The sequence below is a fragment of the Primulina huaijiensis genome, chromosome 6, assembly GCF_012295235.1.
Source record: "Primulina huaijiensis isolate GDHJ02 chromosome 6, ASM1229523v2, whole genome shotgun sequence".
NCBI lineage: Eukaryota > Viridiplantae > Streptophyta > Magnoliopsida > Lamiales > Gesneriaceae > Primulina > Primulina huaijiensis.
In genome coordinates, this window is record NC_133311.1 from 12938985 (window position 1) to 12963540 (window position 24556).

Sequence of the window (24556 nt, forward strand, 5' to 3'; positions counted from 1 at the left end):
CAATATGGCCATAGGGTTACTGGTTTATCATCGAAAGACAACACATAGTTGGAAAAGACAAAATTGGCTTAAGCTAGTAAAGCAAATCCCATTTTCCTATTACGCCCCCAATTAAATTACTAAATACAACAAGGTTCCCTATTTAATGATGTTCTTATGTCCCTAATTAAATTAATAAATTCCCTCAAAATTCTACTTAATTTGTGTCGAAATCACTTGACATTTGGGTTCATTTTTCAAATATTCATCTTCATATAAATACTAATCACATATAAAAACATATCTTATATTACATAAGTATCGAATTTACCGTCATACATCAAGTGCGATCGGACACTAATTACGTTAATATGAAAGAATTTGTATTAACCCCAACGTTAATTAATAATTTAATGTTACTAATTACCAAGAAAGGCAGAAGCGAAATAGGAGCAAAGTCATCACGACATGAAGAAGAAAAGTATAAAGAAGCTATCTTCAAAGGTGACAAAGATTTAAATTCTATAATATCCCCTTTATTCTTATTATTCCCAACACTTTTTACGTTTTTAATATTCTTCTCAATCCCGAAATTATTTTCCGTTTACGTGACATATTCTGATTGGTCGGTTCGGAATCCAAATTTAAGAAAAAAAAATCCCACATTTTTCTAAAGGCATCGGGTCGATATTCCAAAAAGCAAGTAATATTAATTTATCAGTATAAATTAAATAGAAGAATGAGATACCATTTAAAATAAATATAATGGTATGTATATGATTATCCCCTTTATATTTGTATAGTAATTTTAAATCGACCTTTCCTTTTAGCTCCTATAAAACAAACAACAACATTCTATTTTCACCACACCTTTCTGAAAACAAATGGCTAGATATTACAACACTTCTTACTATGATTACCTCCAATACCTCTCCTTACCAATCCATTTCTTCTTCTTTCTTGCCACACTCTTCCTCTTCTTGACCTTAACTTGGTACATAAACTATGAGTCAAGATTTGATGACATGATGGATCATGTCAGGTTTCTCTTGATGGCTTTCCCCGTGCTTCTTCTACTCGTTGTTTACTGGTTATCGAGCGACGTTGGAGAACGGGAATCGTTGGTTTGGTCGCTGACGGAGAAAGATTCGGTACATAAGGTTGGAGCGTCTCCCTTTGGAGTGGCTATTGTGCTCATGTTCTTGATGTTCATGATATCTCATCATTCTTCTTTGAAGGAAAGGTGGTTTCCCTTGTTTAGTCGGAGATAAGTTCATGATATATGTAATTAAGAATATTGTCTAGAAGTATGTACTTAACATTAANAAGTATATGATGGTGCTATGCTTGATTCCTAATAATTGACTCCAATAATATAATTCTTGGTTTTTGGTTAATTGATTTGGTTTTCCTTCAACTTTTTATTGATGAAATGAACAATATTCTCTTTATAAGGTGACTATGTACCGAGGTCAATCAAAAAAAATTAGAAGGTTTATACGTAAATTTTTTAATAATTAAGATTTCACCCGCATTTGCATAAAAAAGGCATTGTTTTCCCATCTAGCTAGCCTCCCTTGTTAAAATTAAATATATAATTTTATGAATAAGTAATGTATTTTTATTAATTATATTATTTTCTATGATAATAATATTATAATAACATTATTTATTATAATAACTACAATAATAAATAAATGCAATAATTATTTATGATAGAAGATTCCTATTTTGGGATTTGGAAAATCTTGATGTAAAATAATTTTTATTTAATTAATCAACGATAATTTGATTTTGAAACCCTTATTTATAAATCTACACTTTTTTATAAATCAAGATAATGAGATTACCATATCCATGTTGCATGACAGACCCAAAAGTAACACATTTATGAATCGATGGCTTAAATAAGTATTGATTTAACTCACTAAATCGTCATTGGCACAAAGTAGCCTTGGGGTAAATCCTTATAATCCCCGGAATCTTCAATTACAGTTAGTATATAGTACGGTCCTTTCGCTAAATTACGTGACAATCCCTATCTTAATTGGTGCATCGGTTGGTTGAGATTCTAATAATACTAGCTCAATTGATCTAAAGTATCATAAACTGATAACCCTTACAATTTGAACTTGTTATCTCACACCAAAATACTCATTCCAACACTACTTTCGAGTGTCTCTGACCAAAATTTTCTCCATTTTGATTTTCCATTCAATGCAAAAAAATAAAGATTAAAAAAATTCAAATCTTTTCCTCTTCTTGTTGGGTGAACATGATCAGTACTGTCGATGTTCCCTGTTTTGAGTATCAATATATTGTTGAGAAATCGGTTTTCTCGTATCCAAAACGAAGCAGAAGTTTTAAAAATTTTATTTGAGATTCAAATAATGTCTTTGGACACTCATGTGGTTTAAAAAATAAAAACATTAATTGGACGTTTATGATAATATCTTTGGTGATTTAATCACTTGTCACCAACAATTCCGTGATTAGCGGAGATAGCTCTTATAATATTTCCTACGAACGTTCTTCTTGAAATCTTCAATCTCCAATCGAGTTCACGACTAGAGCGTTTTTTTCTCTTCTGAATTGCACTAGTAAATTTTAGAAGAACTTTATCGTTTGAAATCGCGAATTATTTGACGGCTCAAATCCTTATTTAATTTCTATATGGTGGCCGAAAATTGGAGAGAAGGAGAGGAGAGAGATTTTTTCGAAAATTGCATGTGTTGTGTAGGCTAGGGTTTTGGCCTTTTTATTTAATATTGAACCATTAACCTAATTTTCTTAATTATAGGTTTAAGTTCCTTAATTAACATTAATGGACTTAGTTAATTAATTTGACTAGTTCAACTAGTATAACTAATTAATATATCAAAGTCAATTAAGAACTTTAATTAATTAGCATGTTGGACTTGTACTCCTACAAGCCCATTATGCATACTCCAATACATTTAATTAAAATCTTTTACAAACTCAATCTTTGAGTTTAATATTTTAAATTCTCAAATTTTATAAATTCAACTCCTTGAATTTATTCTCTCCAAATTTTAATTATCAAAAATTCAACTCCTTGATTTTTACTAACTCATAATTTTATATAAATTCAACTATTGAATTTATTGTCTTAGCAGGAACAAATGATCTAATGCTTGTGTGACCATCAATGGTTCAGGGATAGAGTTAGCTGTGAGTTCACAACTCTTTGTGATTCAGGACATCGTTTTTTATTCGGGCTTACCCTTATCTGCCTCATTCTATGTACCAACATTTGATCATGAGAATGTCAGAAATCATTTTCTGATTAAACCCATCGAATCATGGTAAGAGCGTCTAGTAGCATCGCCTCATGATTCCTTAGGTATCACTGATAGTGCTTGTAAGAATCAATCGGTTGTGATTAATGTACAGTACGGTCCCTTCATCTCATATATCCCAATCGAATCTGCAACCATTAGTTCATCGAGGGTTGCATATTAGGTTCGATAGCTATGTGATAAATTCATGAAATATTCATAGTGACATGAATGCACAACTGAGAACTCTTGTCCCTAATGTATATCTTACATTCTGGCCAGAGATTTCATACACTATTATTTCGTTAGATCACATATGATATCTACACCTGTAGGTGAGCGGTGTATCCAGACTATAATGCACTAGCTCCTACACATGTCGCAATTGCACCTAACCTCACCACCATGTGACCCTCTCGGATTCGGTAAACGAGTCAAAGCACAATCGTAGTATGTAGAGCCTCAGTGTTGTCCCTGGTCGTAAGGACTAATGATGTACAATCATGACCACATACTTTTTCTTTCGATGAATGATAACCACTTGGAAAGTTTGAGGGATAATTGTTCTGTACAATCATCATATGATTACACATCTGCATGATTGAACATCTCTATTTCCTTACAATGAGACACGGTACACAACATCATAGATGATAATCTCAAGCTCAAGTGGCCTTTATCCTTATTTTTAGGCGTCTGAATCGACTAAGAGCGAAATTTTTTTTGTCCATATCATTAGTGTCAAAAATACTTTTTTCCTAGATAAAAAATTATTTAAAAAAATTGTAAATTAGCTAAAAAATGAGTTGTATTTGAAATTTAAGTGGTCATATCAAATTGACGAAGGTCGTATAACTCTAGAATGTTCTCTTGAATATATAATATAGCAAATAAATAAGAACCAAGATTTCATGTTCGTGAAGGGTAAATTAAATGTAAGTGGTCAGATTTTTTTTTTATTTTAAAAACAAGTACTCTAAAAAGTTAATGCATTAAGATACATAATAAATTTGAGATATCATAATAGATAATATTTTAACCAAATGCACAAACAAAAATAAGAAATGTGAAATATAGTTCAAACAAATAGTTGTAATTAAATTATATTTTACTCCACATAATTTTTATTTAATTTATGTATTATGTAATGTGTCCACTTTATGATATTTATGTAAATTTTCTCACTTTTAAAATAAAATTTCTAACAAACATATAATGTTTATTAGTACAATATTTGAGCCAAATTATTTTTCATGAAATTGTTGGACCAATTAAAGTTTTGGTAATTTAACAAAACTAAGTCAACATCTAAAATAAACCAAGACGGATTGAATTCATAAGGAAAACTGAATCTTCAAGCCTAATTTTTTCTCAAGCCAAGCTCAAAATCTTATGGTATAACTAATTCATAAAGAAATGAAAATCAGTCAGGAATTTCGACAAACAATCTATGAAGTTTTCCAGAACATTTTTTTAATATTGAGAACCCAAATGAAGATATCTTCCGTACATAAATGATTCTTTAAATGTCATAGTCCATGCGCACTAAATTGACAGTACTATTTTAAAAAAGGACGATAATTTGGCATAATAGTTATCATATTTGGAAATAACTATCATATTCAAATAGTCGAACTTAAGAATCAATGATTATAAATAGATCAATTTGAAGACATTTGAATCTCTCTCTAGAACATACAATAAACATTTTGTACATTCTTATTAATAAACATTTTGTACATTCTTATTACTAAGTTTTAAGAGACATTCGAGTCTCTCTCTAGAACTTACGTATGCTCAACATATGTACCTTCTTATGCTATGTTCTAAGACCTTAACTAATCAAGAATATGTGAAGCACACGCCTAAATGTTCACATTCGATCTTTGAGAATCAATTGTGCTAAATGTATTTTGTTTGTAAATATCTGTAATTGACATTAAGAGTCTTACTGATCAGATTTTGTTGTTTGCGAGAATTTCTAGGATTTTCAGTAGGTCAGAGATAAGTCTTGTTCCGATGAATTAAATCGATTTTGGTTAAAGAACCAATCGGAAAATACTCGAAGTAATCTTTCGTGAAGAAAGCTGCTATATTTGAAAGTCTTTTAACTTGTGTAATCTGAATACTGAAAAGCAGGGGATCAGTTCTGGCATATATCAGTTCAGTCATGATGAAAACTGAACTGACGGATGCTCTAACTAATCAAATATGTTTGAAAATAATAGTTAAACAGTAAAATATACAAGATATGTTTATGGATGTTCGGAGACTTCAACTGCTCCTACATCACTTCTTCTACCACCTCGGGTAGAATCCACTAGAAGACTTTGATTTATACAACTACTTGTACAAACCCACTCAGCTTAGGACTTACACTACTGCCTAGACTGAACTCATAGCTTAGACTGAAGGCAGCACCTTTCAGCCAACACTTGTTTAACGTCTGTGTGTCAAAGACTACATACACAAGTTTTACGTCTTTGTGCAAGACTGTATTTGAGTGGTGGTGCGTGTGCTTGTGTGTGAGAACTGAACAATGAATACACCGAGGGAAAATAGCTTCTAAACTAAGCTGTTTTGACTTGAGTATTCCCTCTGGGCTGATTGCTTCTTCAAAGCTGATAAGCAGTAAGCGTGCCATTTTGTATCTTCACACATTCTCTTCTTTTCGTTTTCACTGATCTTCTATTTATAAGCAGGAAACTGATCGTACAGTGAGACTCAATAATTGTATCTGTTGCAGTTTGAATTTATTCCTTGAGATTCATGTCTCGACTTTTCCGACACCCATTCAGGAACCTCTCGACTTTAATTTTTGCTGCAACGTCCATTATTGTATTATTGATAGTACAAATACTTTATCCAGTACGCACAGCTGGATTCCATAAGATAAGCTTGTCGTATTCTGCAAACTGATTGATTCCTAACTGATGCTTCTAAACTGGTCAGTTGAACTGGTCTTGAACTGGTTTGGTGAAATCAGTTGGTTCGTCAGTTGGACTGATTTCAATGATTCAGTTGAACTGGTTAGTTGGGCTCTTCATCAGTTGAGCTCTTCATCAGCTGGTCGGACTTCTGATGGTCTTCTTCTGAATAACTTATCAACTAATCAATCAGTTGAACTAGTCTTTGATACTACATTTGAACTGATTCAGTTTGAGAAATCAGTTAGTATTTTCAGTTGGCTTCTTCGATAGCTTCAGTTTAGGCGTGGTAACTGATCAGTTAGAAGCCTGATCAGTTTCAGCTTTCTGCGCACTAAGGTAAATCATTAGAAAAAAATAACAAGTTTTGTTATCATCAAAATCAAGATTACGAACATGAAATGTTCCAACAAAGCGTGTCGTTGCAAATTGATTGTAATCACCAAAGTTTTCTAGTGATATCTTTTCGAAAACGAAAGAAGGGTAGACATATGAGTGTTTAATTCTCCGAACTTCTATAAAAAATTTGTGTTTTGTATTTTATTTCAAATTTTCTAGCCTTGTAATTTTTTAGCCTTACCGATTATATTGTTCAACCAATTCAATGAGCTACTTCCGCGTAGTTTCCTTACTACTGGTTTACTGAAGACTAACTGACAAGAATTAAAATTCAAATTGTTGCTAAACCAACCAAATTTTTGGAAATCTTGTGTAGATTGCTTATTCACCATCTGATAATTTTCTGATCCTAATAAGTGGTATCAGAGAGGGTTAATTCTTGTCTCTGAACATCATATATAAAATGGCCTGTTTCAGTTAGGTTCTTATGTACTCGAAGAAAGATTTTGATTATTGAAAGATAAAGATACAAGCTCATTTAGCTACACAAATGATGATATGTGGTACATCATAACAACAACGCCAATGAAGATTTTGAAACCGAACATAGTTTTTGCCATTACAGAAGTTTCATCGCATATGGTTGAAAAACCAAATGGAGAGATATCGTGTTAGATTGGTAGTAAAAGAGTATGCTCAAAAAGAAGACATTGACTTCAATGAGATATTTTTGCATGTGGTTCAGCTTACAACAGTTAGATAATGTTGACATTGTGTTAGGTGTTTGACCTACATCTAAACCAACTAGATGTGAAAACGACATTTTTTCATGGAGATATTGAAGAAAAAAATTTATATGCTCTATCCAGAAGGTTTCGCAGAAGAAAGCAAAGAGAATTTAGTTAGCAGGTTGAACAAATCTCTGTATGGTTTCAAACAGACGCCGATGTGTTGGTACAAGAGATTTGATTCCTGTGTCATGAGCCTTGGATACAACAGACTTAATTCAGACCCTAGTACATATTTCAAAAGGTCTGGTGATGATCATATAACTATTGTGTGTGGATAACATGTTGGTAGCAGGCCCCAACAAATTCAAGTTCAAGAATTGAAGGTACAATTGGCTAGGAACTTGATATGACAGACTTGGGACCAACACACAAGATTCTAGATATGCAAGTTCACCGAGACAGAAGTAACAAAAAGATTTGGCTTTCTCAGAACAATTATTCGAAGGCCTTGCAACGTTTCAGAATGCAAGACAGTAAGCCAATCTCAACCCGTCTTCCCGTTAACTTCAAGTTATCCTCAGAGATGTATCCTAGCAGTGAAGCAGAGAGGATGGAGATTCCTCAAGTACCACATGCATTAGTAGTGGGAAGTTTTATGTTCACCATGATCTATACAAGACCGGACATTGAACAAGCAGTGGGAGTAGCCAGTCGGTATAAATCATGGATGAGAGCATTGGATTAAGGTTAAGAGGATCTTCATATACTTTAAGGGCACCTCAAATACTGTATTATGTTTTAGAGGATCGGATTTTACACTTAGGGGCTATGTCGATTCAAATTATGCAGGTGATCTTAATAAAAGAAAATCTACTGCAGGTTATCTGTTTACACTTGCAGGGGTACCAGTAAGATGGGTAGTTTAAAAACTGCAAACAGTTGTGACGTTAATTAAAACGGAGACAGAATATATGGTAATTACTCAAGCTTACAAAGTGATAATTTGGATTAAAAGGTTATTGGAAGATATTGAGCACAAACAAGATAATGTTCCTTTGTTTTGTGACAGTCAGAGTGCCTTGCACATTGCAAGTCATCCAACCTTTCATTCTAGGACTTTGCAAGTCATCCAACCTTTCATTCTAGGACTGAATACGTTAGAGTTCAATTTCATTTTGTACAAATAGTAGAAGAAGGAAGTGTGGATATACAAAAGATTCATACGAAAGATAATATAGATGATGTTCTGACCAAGCCTATGAACGCTAATAAGTTTGAGTGGTGTAGATTCTCAAGTGGCCCAGCAGAAATGTAAACAGCACAGAATGACAAGATCTAAAGGAAATGTGAAGACGTATTTGATTCTCAATCAAATATTCAAATGGGAGAATGTGAATGGTACGTGGTAGCATGTGCTGACAGACACATTTGATGTTGGTAGATGGATGTTGGAAACTCGTTGAGCACATGGAACAAGAAGGAAACACGTTGAGGTAGTACTATAAATAGAGTTTTCTCCCCTCAATCTTAGTATCCCTATTTCTCAATTTTCTATTATCTCATTGTATAACATTTAATTGCATAGTTCTATAATATTTGTACGTTGTTTATTCTCCTGTAGTAAGAGAGAGTGTGTTCTCTTTGGAAACAGAGTAGAGGTTATAACATGCAAAAATTATAGTGAAATCTTTTCATCTTACCCGTGATTTTTACTCTGATAATTTTTAAGTCTTTTTAACGTAAATCTCGGTGTCTAATTTTATTCTTTATTTTTCATATTTTTATGTCAAGATGCACACCTAAGACCATAAAAAAGTAGAGGATATGGGAAAGATATACAAATCTTGTAGAAGGCTGAGATACTCAAATTTACCATGTAATGCATCAAATTGAAACAATTCAACTAGTGGGATTAACAATTATTAATTTAATATCAGCATTATTCGTCTGCTTCAAAGAGGATGTTGATAAGCACGAACCGTATGACTCTTGTGTGGCAACTCTTAATTGGGACCAAATTTTCCATCTTAATATCTTTAGCACCTATTATCTGCATATGGTTGCTTTATATAATTAGCATATTTTAGAGTGGCTGCCGTATTTGGCATATCATTGTCCTTTTTCATGCTCCATTTTCTGGTTTATTCTTTATAAAATGCAGATGAAAAAATAAAAATGTATATTATTAATTACAGCATCAAATTGAATTATTGTTTGAATGATGTTACGATGCTTCTCTTGTTTTTTAGTTTTACACTGGAAATTTAAAGATGCAAGATCTAGCACTAATAAGTTTACTACATTGATGTTCTTTCTGTTTTAATCACATCGGTTCAACTAGGAACTGTGGAATGGTTAATAAGTTTGGGATATTCTTTACTTGACAGGTTAGTGTTTTGGTTTTCTGATCTTCTTTGACCCTTGCATAACATTAGTGTTCTCATTAAGAAACGTTTCAAGAGAAAGGACGATCTAGGAAAGGTTTATCATTCAATAAATGTATAGAATAATATGTATTTGTGTTCCATGAGTACTTGTGGAATGATTAATAAGTTTGAGAATCGTTTCAACTTAATTGGTGGGGGTTTTTGGATTCACACAATCTCTTAGGTTTATATGTAACAATGTCCACATATTTTGTAAGTTATATGTTTTTGGTGAATTATGCAGCCCAAAAAAGTTTTTTTTGACCCCAACTTGGATAATTGTGGCTCAATGCATCGATGATATAATGTGATCTACTTCCACTTGCAGACGAGCTGAAAATTGTGGCTCAATGCTTCGATGCTATAGATTCCAAAGCTCGTGTGGAGCAAATTGCTTTGAGTTTCTCACGGTTGGAGTACAGTGACTCAGGGAGACCACATGAGCAAGCAAACCATGTGTGAAGGAGACTGGTGGATTGAAGATCTTTCTATTCTTCGCATTGATTTGTACCAAAGAGTCATAACAGTAATGAAATGCAGAGGTATCAGGCCAGAAAGTATTGGGGCATCACTTGTGAATTATACCTAGAAAGAGTTGATCAAGAAATCCATTATATTGAATCGGTCCATCCTGCCAAAAGTTGATTTGGTGTCAGGTGCATACGGCCATGAATGATATATCATCGAGACAACTGTTAGCCTTATCCCAGTTGAGAAACATGCTGTTCCTGTAGCATTTCTTTTTGGTTTGTTAAGAAGCGCTATGATGCTTGATTGAACAGTTGCTTGTAGGCTCGATCTTGAAAGACGGATAGAATCCCAATTGGATACTGCTACTCTTGATTCCCTCATTCCAGCACGCTTGGGATACCTTATTTGATGTCGATACCGTCCAGAGAATACTGGTTAGTTTTTCTCGGCAAGGTGGTAGTGAAGAAGACAGATGATTTCTCTCTTTGAGTCTGACGATCCTCCTTCACCTTCCCAAACTGCATTATCCAAGGTTTCAAAACTAGTGGACAATTACCTCGCTAAAATTGCACCTGATGCAAATCTCATACTCAACAAGTTCATGGATGTTGCAGAAACTTTGCCAGCTTATGCACGCACTAATCATGACAAATTATACCAAGCAGTTGATGGCTATCTCAAAGTAAGTCTTATTCTGTAGGTCTCTGTAAAGTTAAAAAACGTCAGGGTAATAATTCCAAAACTCATGGAGGTAAAAAAAATGTCATTTGATTCATTTGTAGTTTTGAAACTATAGAATGTTTCTGTCACAAAACCAAAGCCTAGGACCATCATATATCCTTTGTTCTTCTTATCATATCATGTCATTGATCTGAACTGCGTATGGTGACTGTTCAATTAATGAATTTTTACAGGCTCATCATTGTCTATCAGATCTTGATAGGAGGAAACTCTGCAACCTGGTCGATTTTTGGAATTCATCACGACACAAGCAGCACCAAACGAACGCCTTCCACTACAATCAATAATTCAAGTGCTCTATCATGAGCAGTTGATACTTCGCAATACATTATTTTGTTCCCATCTAGATGATGAGCTGAAACATATGCATCAATCATGGCAGATCAGCAGTGGAGCTCTTAGTGCTGCTATGTCTCCCGAGATGATTATTCGTCTTTGAGACATGAAAACAGATAATTGAAGCTTGTGATGAATTTGAAAGAAAAAGGACAAAGACGTTAAAAGAAAACAAGAAGCTAATTTTGCTTGATGTTATTCATCTCATATAAGATCATATATATAGGAGATACAATCATAATCAACTCCATTAAACAATCCCCTAAATATTCTAAATTAAAACAAAGATTAATTATTCCATAAATACTATGCAACGATCTGCAGTTTATTAAAAAAGGAAAAAGGAATCAATGCTTGATTTCCTTGAAGGATGTCAACAATCAACACTCATCCTTGATATTCTTCTTTAACACTCCAAGCATTGATCGTAGCTGCTGAATTTTAGCTTTGGGAAGTGCCTTTGTGAGAATGTCCGCAACTTGATTCTCTGAACTGATATGTTCAAGTTTTATTTCTCCAATCTTCTCAGCTTCTCTAATTGCATGATATTTAACATTTATATGCTTGGTTCTTCCATGTTGCACATGATTTTTTGCAATGGATATTGCTGATTTATTATCAACCCAGATTGTTGTTGCTTGCTTTTGAGGGTGGCCAAGATCTGTTAGAACTTTTCTAAACCAGACAGTTTGATTTGTTGCATTTGCAGCTGAGATATACTCAGCTTCTGCGGATGATTGAGCCACCACCTCTTGTTTTTTTGAGTTCCATGAAAAAACTCCACTTCCAAAAGAAAAGCAGTAACCTGATGTGCTCTTTGAGTCATCAATACTCCCAGCCCAATCGCTACCTGAAAAACCTTGAAGGTTTCCACTTTCAAGTTTGCTAAACCAAAGCCCAAAATCAGTAGTCCCTTTGATATATCTTAAGACCCTTTTAGCCACTCCGAAATGAATTTTACTTGGAGTTTGCATAAATCTTGAAAGCAAACTTGCTGAAAACATTATATCTGGTCTTGTTGAGGATAACTATAGCAAACTACCAACAATACTTCTATAAACAGAAGCATTTGTTTTTTCACTTCCATCTTCTTTTGCTAGCTTCTCATTTACATCCAAAGGAGTTGCTGCTGGTTTAGCTTTGTCCATATGAAATTTTTTCAGAATTTTCCATGTATACTTTGTTTGAGAGATGAAAATACCTTTATTTGATTGGCTGATTTCCATTCCAAGAAAATATCTCATATCTCCCAAGTCATACATTTCAAATTCCTGCTCCATCTTCATTTTAAAACCTCTTACAGCCATTGCATCTCCTCCTGTCACCAAAAGATCATCAACATATAACGAAATCATTAGCTTTACTTTATCTTCAGATTTTAGTGTATACAATGTGGCTTCATTTTCAATTTTAACTAGGCCATTTTGTAACAAGTATGCGTCAATCCTGCTGTACCAGGCTCATGGATCCTGCTGTACCAGGCTCGTGGAGCCTGCTTCAACCCATAGAGTGCCTTGATGAATTTGTAGACTTTATCTTCTTCCCTGGAGACTATAAATCCTTCAAGCTGCTCTACATATATATCTTCTTCAAGTAAACCATTGAGGAAAGCTGATTTGACATCCAAATGATAAATTTTCCATCCTTGCTTTGCTGCTAGAGCTATTAGTAGTCTAATGGTGTCATGTCTTGCCACTGGAGCAAAAGTATCTGTATAATCAACCATAACCTTTAACAACTAATCTTGCCTTAAGTTTGTTAGTAGAACTATCTGAGTTCAGTTTGGTTCTATAAACCCACTTAACACAAATTACTTTTGATTGATTGGCTTCTCTACCAGCTTCCAGGTATGATTTTTTTGTATCATGTTGATTTCCTCCTACATGGCTTTTCTCCATCCTTCATGACTTGATGCTTCTTTGTAGTTTGCTGGTTCATTCAAGTGTCACTACATTGCATCTTTCATAAATCTCTTGTAAGGATCTAGTTCCTCGTATACCTTGTTCATCACCATCTAAATCTTCTTCCTCAATTATTGTAGTTTGTTTATCATGTCGAATTTCTGCTTGAATTTTTTTCGGTGCTTTCAGTTTTTTTTCTTTCCAGTCCCAAATAGCAGCTTCATCAAACTTGACATTGCGACTTACCTCTATTTTTTCTGTTCTGAGATTGAAAATTCTGTAACCTTTGGTGACGTAGTTGTATCCCAAGAAGATCTCAACATCTGATTTCTTGTCAAGTTTGTCTCTTTTCTCCTCTGGAATATGCATGTAGCACACACATCCAAATATCCTTAAATGCTCTACAGTGGGCTTGCTATTGTACCATTTTTCAAATGGAAAATGAAAGTTCAAGGCTTTTGTTGGTAGCAAATTCAGTAAATACACTGCCATATTTACTGCTTCAGCCCAAAACTCTTTGGGCAATTCTTTTTCATGCAGAAGACATCTTGCCATTTCCATTACTTTCCTTTCACTTACCCTGTTTTATTGTGGAGTATATGGAACAGTAAGTTGATGCTTTATTCTTTCTTCATCACAGAACAGTTTGAATTCTTTTGAAATATACTCTGCCCCATTGTCGGATCTAAGCATCTTAATTTGACAACCCACTTTTTTTTCCACATGTGCTTTAAACTTCTTAAATTCCCATAATACTTCTGATTTTTGCTTCAAAAATCTCACCCAACAAAACCTTGAGTAATCATCGATAAATAACATAAAATACATGCTATTGTTCAAAGTTTTGTGCTCATTGTCCCACAAACATCAGAGTGTAGAAGCTGTAATTTTTCAACAGCTCTCCAATTACTATCAGAGAATGGCAGTTTGTGTTGTTTACCAAATTGACATGCTTCACATAATTCATTATTTTCTTTAATTTTAGGCAAGCCATCCAGTAGGTTCCTTTGATGCAATAGACATAAATTTGGATAGCTAAAGTGTCCGAGTCTCTTATACCAAAGCACCGAATTATCTTCCACAAAAGAATAGGCATACATACTAGTTTGATTTGAGTTCATAGGAAAAAGTTTGTCCCTCATATGAGTAGTCAATAATTCATTCCCCCATTGATCAACTATCATGCATTTCCTATTTTTGAAGTATAATTCATATCTCTTTTCCATCAATTGTCCAACACTAAGCAAGTTTTGGCTTAGGTTTGGCACAAATAAAACTTCAGAGATAATTTTGGTACCTTTAGGAGTGTTGATGTTAATAGTGCCTTTGCCTTTGACATCTACCCGTGCTCCATTTCCCACTCTTACTTTAGAAGCAAAACTTTTGTCCAAATCTCTGAATATTTTCTCCTCATATGTCATGTGGTTTGAGCAGCCACTGTCAACAAGCCATGTGTTTACTTCTCTTTCGACAGCGTGATGTGTAACAACAAATAAATTCTCAATTGGTTTCTCAAGATCTTCTGCCACTTGTGCCTGCTGGATATGTTCTCCTTTCTTTTTACAAAATCTTGCAATATGTCCAAATTGATTGCAAGCTTTGCATTGAACATCTGGTATGAACCAACATGCTTTTTTAGCATGCGATTTCTTTTTGCAGTGAGTACAAGGTGGATATTTATCTTTTTTTCCACCTCTTTGTTCATGATATTTTTTTCTTTCCCTTTGTATTCTCCAGCATTCTTCTTTCCACTGCTTGGTTGACCTTCACTTAATCTTGCCATGAATGCTCCCTCAGATGCTTCTTCCTGCGTTATGCTTATTCTTTGCTCTATGGCTTGAAAAGCATTCATTACTTCTGTCAAAGTGATAGTTGAGAGATCCCTCAAATCTTCCAGTGACGAGATTTTTGCATCGAATCTCGCCGGGACACTTACGAGGACTTTATTCACTATTCTTCTATCCGACAGATCTTCTCCATGAAGCCTGAGTTGATTATCTATCCTCATTAGCCTATCAGTATAATCCTTTAAAGTTTCAGAATCACTCATTCTAAGAATCTCAAACTCCCTCCAAAAATTCAGTACTTGAATTTGTCTTGTTCTGTCACTCCCTTGGAACTCTTGTTTCAACTGGTCCCAAGCTTGTTTTGTTGTTTCGCAGTTCATGATTCTTGTGAAAATAAGTTCTGAAACCGACAAGTGAATTGCTGCCAAAGCTTTGTATTTCTTTGCAGTTTCTTCACTGTGTTGGTGGATTTGTGCTATTGTGGGATTTTCTCTCAATGATGGAGGGTTTCTACCTGTTTCCACAACATCCCAGAGGTCAAATGCCTTCAAATATGCCTTCATTTTCACAGCCCAAAAAGGAAAATTTTCCCCATTGAAACTTGGAGGTGAAGGAGTAGAGAAACCTTTGAATGCCATTGAGTTTTTATTTTTTTTTAAGTGTGTAAAAACAGTGGTTGGGAATGAAAAACTTGCTGGCCTCCGTTTTTTTTTCCAGCCCTTATAGATCATAATGCTCTGATACTATGATGAATTTGAAAGAAAAAAGACAAAGACGTTAAAAGAAAACAAGAAGCTAATTTTGCTTGATGTTATTCATCTCATATAAGATCATATATATAGGAGATACAATCATAATCAACTCCATTAAACAATCCCCTAAATATTCTAAATTAAAACAAAGATTAATTATTCCATAAATACTATGCAATGATCTGCAGTTTATTAAAAAAAGAAAAAGGAATCAATGCTTGATTTCCTTGAAGGATGCCAACAATCAACTACTTGAGCTAGTGAGGCTACGGATGAGATTGAATGACTTGGAGAAAGGGCACGCCTGTCTGAAGAAAAATATGGAAAAGTCCCGTTCTCGCAATTTCATGTATTCTTTTTCAATGAAGTTTGGGAAACTTTCAATTTTTGCACATAATTCTTTGAGGGTATCCAGCTCTCCATCAAAACATTCATAAAGAACAGAGTCAGACAAAGACACAGCATATCAACAATACATTATAGTTTCTTCAATGTTCTTCAGACGAATTGTGATTAGGAAACTATAATCATGTTATGTGTAATCTTTCTTCTTGTGTTTCTTTTCACTCTTCCTTCCATCATGACTGCCACGTGTGTAGTTCTTTGGGTTTTTACGTACAGGCAGAAAGATTTATAGGTAAAAGAGTAGAAAAGAAAAAGAAAAGTGCATGAATTGCTTCTAAATTATTATGATTTAGTTATGTTGCATTTATTTGCTGACATGATTTGTTTCACACTAAGGAACAATTTTTGCTGACATGACCATGCTTATTTCTTCTCTGTTTTTACCTTTCCCAATGAGCGTATCTATTTCTAAACATCATCGATCTGGGGAATGATTTTATTTTCACATTTTTCTTGGTCTGGATCCTCTGTGCTTTCACTCTGACTCCCAGAGAAAATTTTCTCTTGTACATTATTGTTGCGAATTTTGCCACAGTGGTTTTGTCTCATAGACTAGATAACAGATGGTCATCAAACATGCAGAAACAGTTAATCCTGTTGGTTAATGAATGACTGGCGACTCTCTGGAATCACAACTGGCTGTGCAAAACACAGGTGGAGGTTGAGCTTTTTTCTAATAATATTCACCTTTCTTAAACAAGACTTAATATCCGATGTTTCAATGTTTTCGGAGCTCGCAACTTGGGACCTCCTATTTATGATTAGTTCGAAGCACCCTAGTCCTTCAAGTGAAGAATCAACCCCAGAACTCTGCTGATCTAATCTAATGGCATCTTGTGGCTGTTGAGGATTTCATTTCATCCTATTCAATAATATGGGTATCATGTGTTGCCCAAGATAGAATGTTTTTCCAGGTACTAAAACTGATTCAGGTTGCACAGCACTCGGAAACTCGAAAGGGTTGGCAATATAGTGCCTGGGGTACTTCATGATGATTTATTTGGCTGGGATTGGTTCTGGAAAAACCTCAAGTTGCCCGCCTGGATGCACCAGTGTAAACACATCAGTTTCTCTTGTAGATACTTCCATGTGTGTGTTTTTCCTTTACTTTTCTTCCTTGTTTTTGTATGTTAGTGCAGAAGAATCAAATGGCCTCCTACATTCTTCTTGTAGGAGTTGCTTGATCAAACTGTGACAAATTCTGGACTGGATTTTGATGTAAACTGTCTTCGGAAAGAGTGGATTATTTATTTTTTATGAGATTGAATAATGTCTTTGGAGAAAGCAGTTTGAAGTCGAAAGTTACGAAATTATGATCCTGAGGGACTAAAGTAATTTTTGTTTGTTTTGTTGTTCCCTATTGCATTATATGAATAACAATGCTTTCATCTTTCATAAACACCACAAAAAATGCTCAGTGATAAAAAATGCAGAAAGTTTTTGCCTGTACAACTTGTTGCATTTCTTCAAAAAAAAACCTTATTTGGTTTAATTTTTTTATCTACATTTTATGAAAAAACATATTTTCACACAAATATGTTCTTTACATTTCTTTAGCGATTGAGCCTTGCAATCTTTTTAATTCTATCCCAGATAGAAGTAAATAGACTATTTTTATTATCCGCCATTAAATCACATGTAAGCCAACATAAAAAATCCACGTTTATGTAACATAAGGACAAGATTTCACAAATATGTTAAGCACGACTGGTAAAATAAAGAAAAAATAAAGAGTCATGGCTACTTCTAAGAGGGGCCATGAAAAATAAATATATTTTAAGACTTGTACTCCCAACAAGAGTATAAATGTAGGGGTTTCTCCAGAATCAGGTATAAAAGTATATAACTTTGACCAAATACAAGTCACTAGCCCAAAATCATGACCAAGCAAGATGGAAAAAATTTAAAGAACACAATCATGAGTAAATGAAAATACAAAACAAATGAATCCTCAAATACCACATGTCATACCTTCAAGGTTTTAACAGAAACTGGTCAAGGAACACAAACACAATTTCAACCCAAGTAAACTTATTACCGACGGTACATTTCTTATTTTTAAGCCGATGATTTGGTGTAGAAACGGACACCAAAAGCCAAGCCCAAGATAAGAAGGGGAACTAAGAATTGGAGAAGCTTGATGATGAGGTCTGATGATTTGTCCTGAACTGCCTGGGCCTGTTTCGGAGGAGGAGTGTACTGAGCCTTGCTCTGAATGGTCGATGAATCAATTTCACCTACAAAGAATTCATCCATCATTGCCCTAGCACTGCTGCTGTGACCAACATCCTCAAAATCGTCAGTTGCGTCCTTCCCTGCAATAAGGACAACAACAGTTTAATTCGGGACAACAGAGACATACATATACCTACATTACTAAAGTTATTTACATCCACAAAAGCTCCCATTCAAAAACCATAATTATATATTGATACATTCAGAAGGCAGATAAGGGTTGTTACAGTGTTACGGACATACATTAAGTAGAGTTGATGCAGTTTTATCCAAATTATACAGCAACATACAAAATAATTCTACCTGTTGCAGTCAGTAAAACATCATCACCACCAGGATGGTCGTCCAAGAATTTGGTGACATCATACACCTGTGAGAGAAATCAAGAGCGAGTGACGCATGCATATCCAAGTCATAGCATATGCTGCAGATAGAAGTCTATAGACACCCTAAAAATCCAGCTAGTATTCTGTATCGAACTGTGCCACTCAAATCTGCCCTTAGAAAACTTGTTTACCGCAGTATCCAGCTCAAATGTTAAATAAGGAAATTACAGCTCCAGATTTCGGAAGATCCATGATCCATTGAGTTTAACCCAGCGAAGACCTTATTAGGAATTTATCACTAGTTGCAACCAACTCTAAATTAATTAAGAGAATACTCCAGGTTTGGTACTACTTTTCATTCATATATTTGGCTCATATCACACTTGGATGTCATATTATGAGATGTTACTACTGGAGCTGTAATGTGATGTTAAAATCGATGAATTTCCCATTTCAAATGTTAGAGTTGGTGTCCAGCGAGCTAACTTGTGGCTTGAGCTATATTGACTCTTATGTAAAAATAATATTTATTTTAATAATATTTTACAGTTTTATCCAATTGTGACATTTACTTTATCTGTATATTCATGCAAACTGCATAGATAAAGATCATGAAACTTTTTAGGAAGTGTACCGTATATTCTAAACAGATTCCTAGTCGAATCAGTCACTTATAATAAGGATAAAGATCGCTTGAGCTTGAGACTAGCATTTGTGATGTAAACGCCATATTTTATTGGCAAGGGCATGGAGATGTCCGTTCGTACAAATGAGTGATCATTTGATGATCCACAGAACAACTCTCCCTCGAACTTTCCAAGTGGCAATCACTTATCGAGTGGAAAAGTCTGCGGTTATAGTTGTACACCGTTGGTCATTTGACCCGCGACAACATGGAGGCTCTGCGTGTTAGCACTATACTTTCACTCGTTTACCGACTCCATTATCAGGTGACGAGGTTGGGTGTAGTTTCGAAATACGTATGACCTAAGGTATTGTAGGATTCACCGTTTGCCTGGTGAAGATATCCTATGTGATTTGACGAGTTAATAGTGCAAGGAGTCTCTGGCCAAAGCAAGATATGTACTTTAGGGAAATGTGTTTCTTAGTGACACATACCTTGTCACTGTTACTACTCAAAGATACATCAGATCGTTATTGAATTCATTTGCAACTCTCGATATACCAATGATTGAAGATTCGATCACTGCAGGCTAACCATAACTTAAGGTTCTTGCATGTAATATCAGTGATACCTGGGGGATTATGGTACTAGACGCTCTTACCATGATCCGATGGGAGTAATCAGACTTGAGTTCTGACATTTTTGATCAAGAGGTTGATGAAAAAAATTAGGCTAAAAAGTGTAAGCCCGAATAGGAATAAATTACATTCAAAATCACAATGAAGTTGTACACCAACGGCTAGCTGTATCCTTGAGCCATTAAAGTCACAAAAGTGTCTGATTCTGTGTTCCCGTCGAGATAGTCAAGTTCAAGGAGTTGAATTTGGCGACTGTAGTTTAATAGAAGATCAAACATATTGCTTATAAATGAGTTTATAAATGGATTTCATATAGTCGAAGTTACTTAACTGCTAATTAAGCGATGAGAGTCGAACTGCGCAGCTACCAAAAATGGATCGTGGAAAGTTTGATTTTCGAAATTTTTAATTTTCATTATATCAACGAGATTTGTACCCTCGACACATTGACGTTGTTTGATCGTTGATCAGGATTAGAATAAGTTCACAATTATTTATTTAGTAAATTTGGAATCTACTAATTAAATAATATTGTTAGTAATAGTGAATACTTTATGTGCAAGATTCTCATGAAATATTCTAGAAAAGTGCAAAATTAATTAATTAACTATTAGTTAATTGAGAAATTAAATAAGAGTTATTTAATTTTATACATGTGCATATATGTATTAATATATATGTTTATGGAGATAGATATATTATATCATGCATTATAAATAGTTGATTTAACATGGTATTTTTAATAAGAAAATACTACAAGAGAATTTTAAGTAATGAAAACAAATATCCTAATTCAGGTTGGATTCCTGAAGTGATAAGAAATTAAAGTCTATAAATATTTCATTAAGTGTTATATTAAATAAAACAACTTTTGCATAGAAAATTTTGGTATTTTCCTCCTTCTCTCCTCCTCAAAGTAATTTTCGGCCACATCAAGTTTTTCACAAGAAAATTTTCTGCCACCTACCACCACCATGCTATCGTCTCGGCGCCACCACCGGATTTATAAAATTCCAAAGATCCAGTCTAGCCACAAAAACGTTTAGATCTTTGGTGCGATCTATACGAGTGCAGTCTCGGATCGTGGACTTCATTAGACGATCAAAGGTGGAAGATTCGTTCGTAGGAAATTATAAGAATGAATATCTCTGCTTAAAATCCGGAATAGTTTATATCTAGTTATTAGAACACAAGGTACATATTCTAAACGCCCTATGAATGTTTTGATTTCATACGATGCTCAAAGAACGTTTTGAACGTCAAAACAAAAGTTTTTAAACTTCCACTGAGGCGCGAGAAAACAGTACTTTAACGGTGGTATCATTTTTTTTTATTATATGATTTGTTTTTAAATCGTGATGAGTTAATTATTCTAAGCGCTTAAGAATTTTCCAGAAGATCGCAGCCCCTGAAAAGCGTTTTTCGAAAAAAAATCTGTGCTCTGCCCAGAACCCTTTTAAAAAAAATTGAAGATCTGCGCAGTGCAACGCTGCCCTGCGCAGAAGGGCCTGAAATATTCGGGTAGCGGGCGGGCAGACACACAAGGTGGCCGAAAGTGTCTCGGGCATCCCTGCCCCTTTTTTGGGCTCAAATTATTTAGGCTTGCAGCGATTTTTGAATTTTTCAAAAAAAAATTGGGTCAAATTGGTACTTTATGAAAATATAAACGAATTCGCTCTTGAAAATGAATTATGTTAAAATTATGGAATTTTTTGTATAAAATAAAAATTTATAATTGGATTTTAATTATTTTATAGTAAAAAGTGTTTTACGAAAAATTTAATTATTAATGAATTAATTGAAGTTAAATAAAAGTATTTTTTTAACTTATTAATTTATTTCTAATTATGGTGGTTAGTATTAATAAATTTACAAAATACATGATTTGTTGATAATATCTGATATTATGGATTAAATAAAATATTTGATTAAGTGGGAGATACAGATTTGAAGATGATGGGCCCAGATCCTCAAGAGCTTGGAAGATCGAAGACATGTAATTTCGAAATTACCGACTCCATTGAAGGTCATCGTGTGGCAAGGTTGAGTGTAGTTTCGAAATACGTACGAGTCAATGCATTGTATTCGGGGATTCATCGTTTGCCTATGGGTAAAGATATCATATGTGATCTAAAAAGTTAATAGTGCAAAGAGTTTATGGCCAAAGCAAGACATGTGATTTAGGGAAATGTGTTATGGCCAAAGCAAGACATGTGATTTAGGGAAATGTGTTTTCCTAGTCACACATACAATGTTACTGTTATTACTCAAAGATACACCACGTCGTTATCGAATTCCTTTGCAACTCTCGATGTACCAATGGTTGCAGATTCGATCGGAATATATGAGTTGAAGGGACCGTACTGTTTACGCTAACCATAACTTTAGTTTTTGCGGACACCATCAGTGATACATAGCGGATAATGGGGTGCTGTTGCTAGACACTCTTACCATGATCCAATGGGAGCAATCAGACTTGAGTTCGGACATTCTTGATCAAAGGGTTGATGAAAAGAATGGGGCTAATAATGGAAAGCCAAATAAGAATAAATTTTATTTAGAATCACAATGAGGTTGTGAACTCAAGGTTAGTTGCATCCCTGAACCATTGAGGGTCACACAAGTATCTGATTCATTGTTACCGTCGAGATACTCAAGTTCAAGGAGTTGAATTCGGCGACTATAGTTTGATGGAGATCAAACGAATTGCTTATAAAAGAGTTTAAAGTGGATTCCATTTATTCGAAGTTGTGGAAATTAACTTAACTACTAATTTAAGTGAGGAGAGTGGAACTGCCTGTTTTGGTGAAGGAGTTCACAAAACTGGCCGCAGCCAAAATTTTTTAAACTTCCGCTGCGTCTTGGTGCGAGAAAACGGTATTTCATATCAAAGACAATGTTGTGAAAAGAAAAGAAAGATGCGAACTTGTGATGTGGTTACTACCTGCTTAGACTTATCAGCAAAAATAATGTGACAGAAGGAAAAAATTAACCAAGAACAGTGATGGAAGGTTAATAGCCAAATGTAAACTCAAAACCTGGATTGTAATTTTCCGATAAGATTGAAAAATAGGAGAGAAGAAATTGAATGTAACTTAACTCCACATATTTGAGGAAACAGCTCATAAAAAAGCGTAAAAAATACACGTATAGACATGAGTAAAAAATGAATGAGACGATTATGTATCAGATGTTATTAAAATCATTTGATTTTGGCCACAACAATAACAATTTCAAGTCAATTACGGTATCACTTAAATAATTAAGCATTCAATGAGGTTTGCGTCAATCCATGTGATGCTCATGCCATATCATGGTGAATCTTCATCACCGTTACATAGCTTCCTCTATGAACATCCAACTTTATACAAAGTACAGACAAACAAAAGAATGCCACAAGCATGGTCGGACAATTTTTTTTTTAAATATTACAAAACAGTTATGGCATTAAACTGTCTCCCATTTCTTTGCGTAAGGGATAGACAGTAGAAAATCGCCAGAAGTCAAGATACATTGTCCTGTTTTAAGGAACTTAAGAATCAAAACGAAATATTAATTCTACGGCTAATTGCAAAATCATACTGAACCTTTCTCATGAAAATTGCATTCTAAGAAAATCTTAATCTTTATGCATAAGCATCACAGTCATCGAGCTCTAATGATAATATAACCAGATTCACACATGATCAATCCCTAATAATCAAAATTATTCAAATTGAAAATCAACTGAAAGCAACAACAGAGACACGGAGCACGACGCATCAAAACAAAGATAAATCAGTTACAAAACATCCCAGAAGAACCAATCAAGATTAGACCTTCCAGAGATCCAGAACGTCACACCCTCAAAACAGAACCACCCACAACAAAAAACACCAAAAGGATATAAAATTCGAGATCAAATCAAGAAAATTCCGATACCTTGCCATTGATGAGGAGCCAACAATCTTTCTTGTTGTTGTGCTCAGAAATCTCAGCCAAAGTGAAAAGTTTACCCATTTCAGGTCAGCTGATCGAGCAAAAAAGAATGAAAAATATAGAATTCTTCAAGACCAGCAAAGGGCTTTAAGATTTGTTTAGATGGACAGTAAAGTGAGGATTGGTGAATCCGCTTGGGGATCGTAAAGTGAAGATTTATATAGATGAGAGTTAAGTTAGGGTGGGTGAATCCGCTAGGGGATCGTATAGTGGGCTAAAAGGGAATAGGCTTTATTAGTGTTAAAGTTGAATTTAATTTTATTTTTATTTTATTTTTAAAAAAATGGGAATTTGATATTTATTTGGGTAGGTTTGGTATCTACCATTGTACTAGGTCATCGAATTAATCCTTAATTTTTCATAATGTTATTCATTTGGATCTCTCCCATCATCTCTTTTTGTAAAAATTTAATAGAGATCTAGTCCAACTCCTCTTAAATCGTGTGATACATTACCTCCTCATTTCCCCGAACGAAAAAAACATATGTTTTCCTTTACATCAGAATATAATTTGAAACAACATAAAAAACGATTCACAGAAATTCGATCATTAAAATAAAAATTAACATCGCAGAAATTCGATCATCACGTAATGGAAAAAGAATTCACAAATAAGGATAAACTAACGGATGCATTGAATTAGATCATTAAAAAAATAAG

The 24556-nt window shown here is 34.4% G+C and overlaps 1 protein-coding gene and 1 pseudogene across 1 annotated transcript; one reads left to right on the top strand and one right to left on the bottom strand.

Annotated features, from left to right (window-relative positions):
- Window positions 1-1007: 1007 nt before the first annotated feature.
- On the top strand, window positions 1008-16461 carry LOC140979096 (BTB/POZ domain-containing protein At5g48800-like; annotated as a pseudogene).
- Window positions 16462-17955: 1494 nt separating this feature from the next.
- Window positions 17956-24105, bottom strand: LOC140979646 (cytochrome b5-like). Its single transcript, XM_073445151.1, has 3 exons — window positions 23840-24105; window positions 18633-18699; window positions 17956-18409 (listed from the first exon to the last, which is right to left on the bottom strand). The coding sequence occupies exons 1-3, from the start codon at window positions 23915-23917 to the stop codon at window positions 18153-18155; spliced, it is 402 nt and encodes a 133-aa protein (XP_073301252.1). The 5' UTR covers window positions 23918-24105; the 3' UTR covers window positions 17956-18152.
- Window positions 24106-24556: the final 451 nt, after the last annotated feature.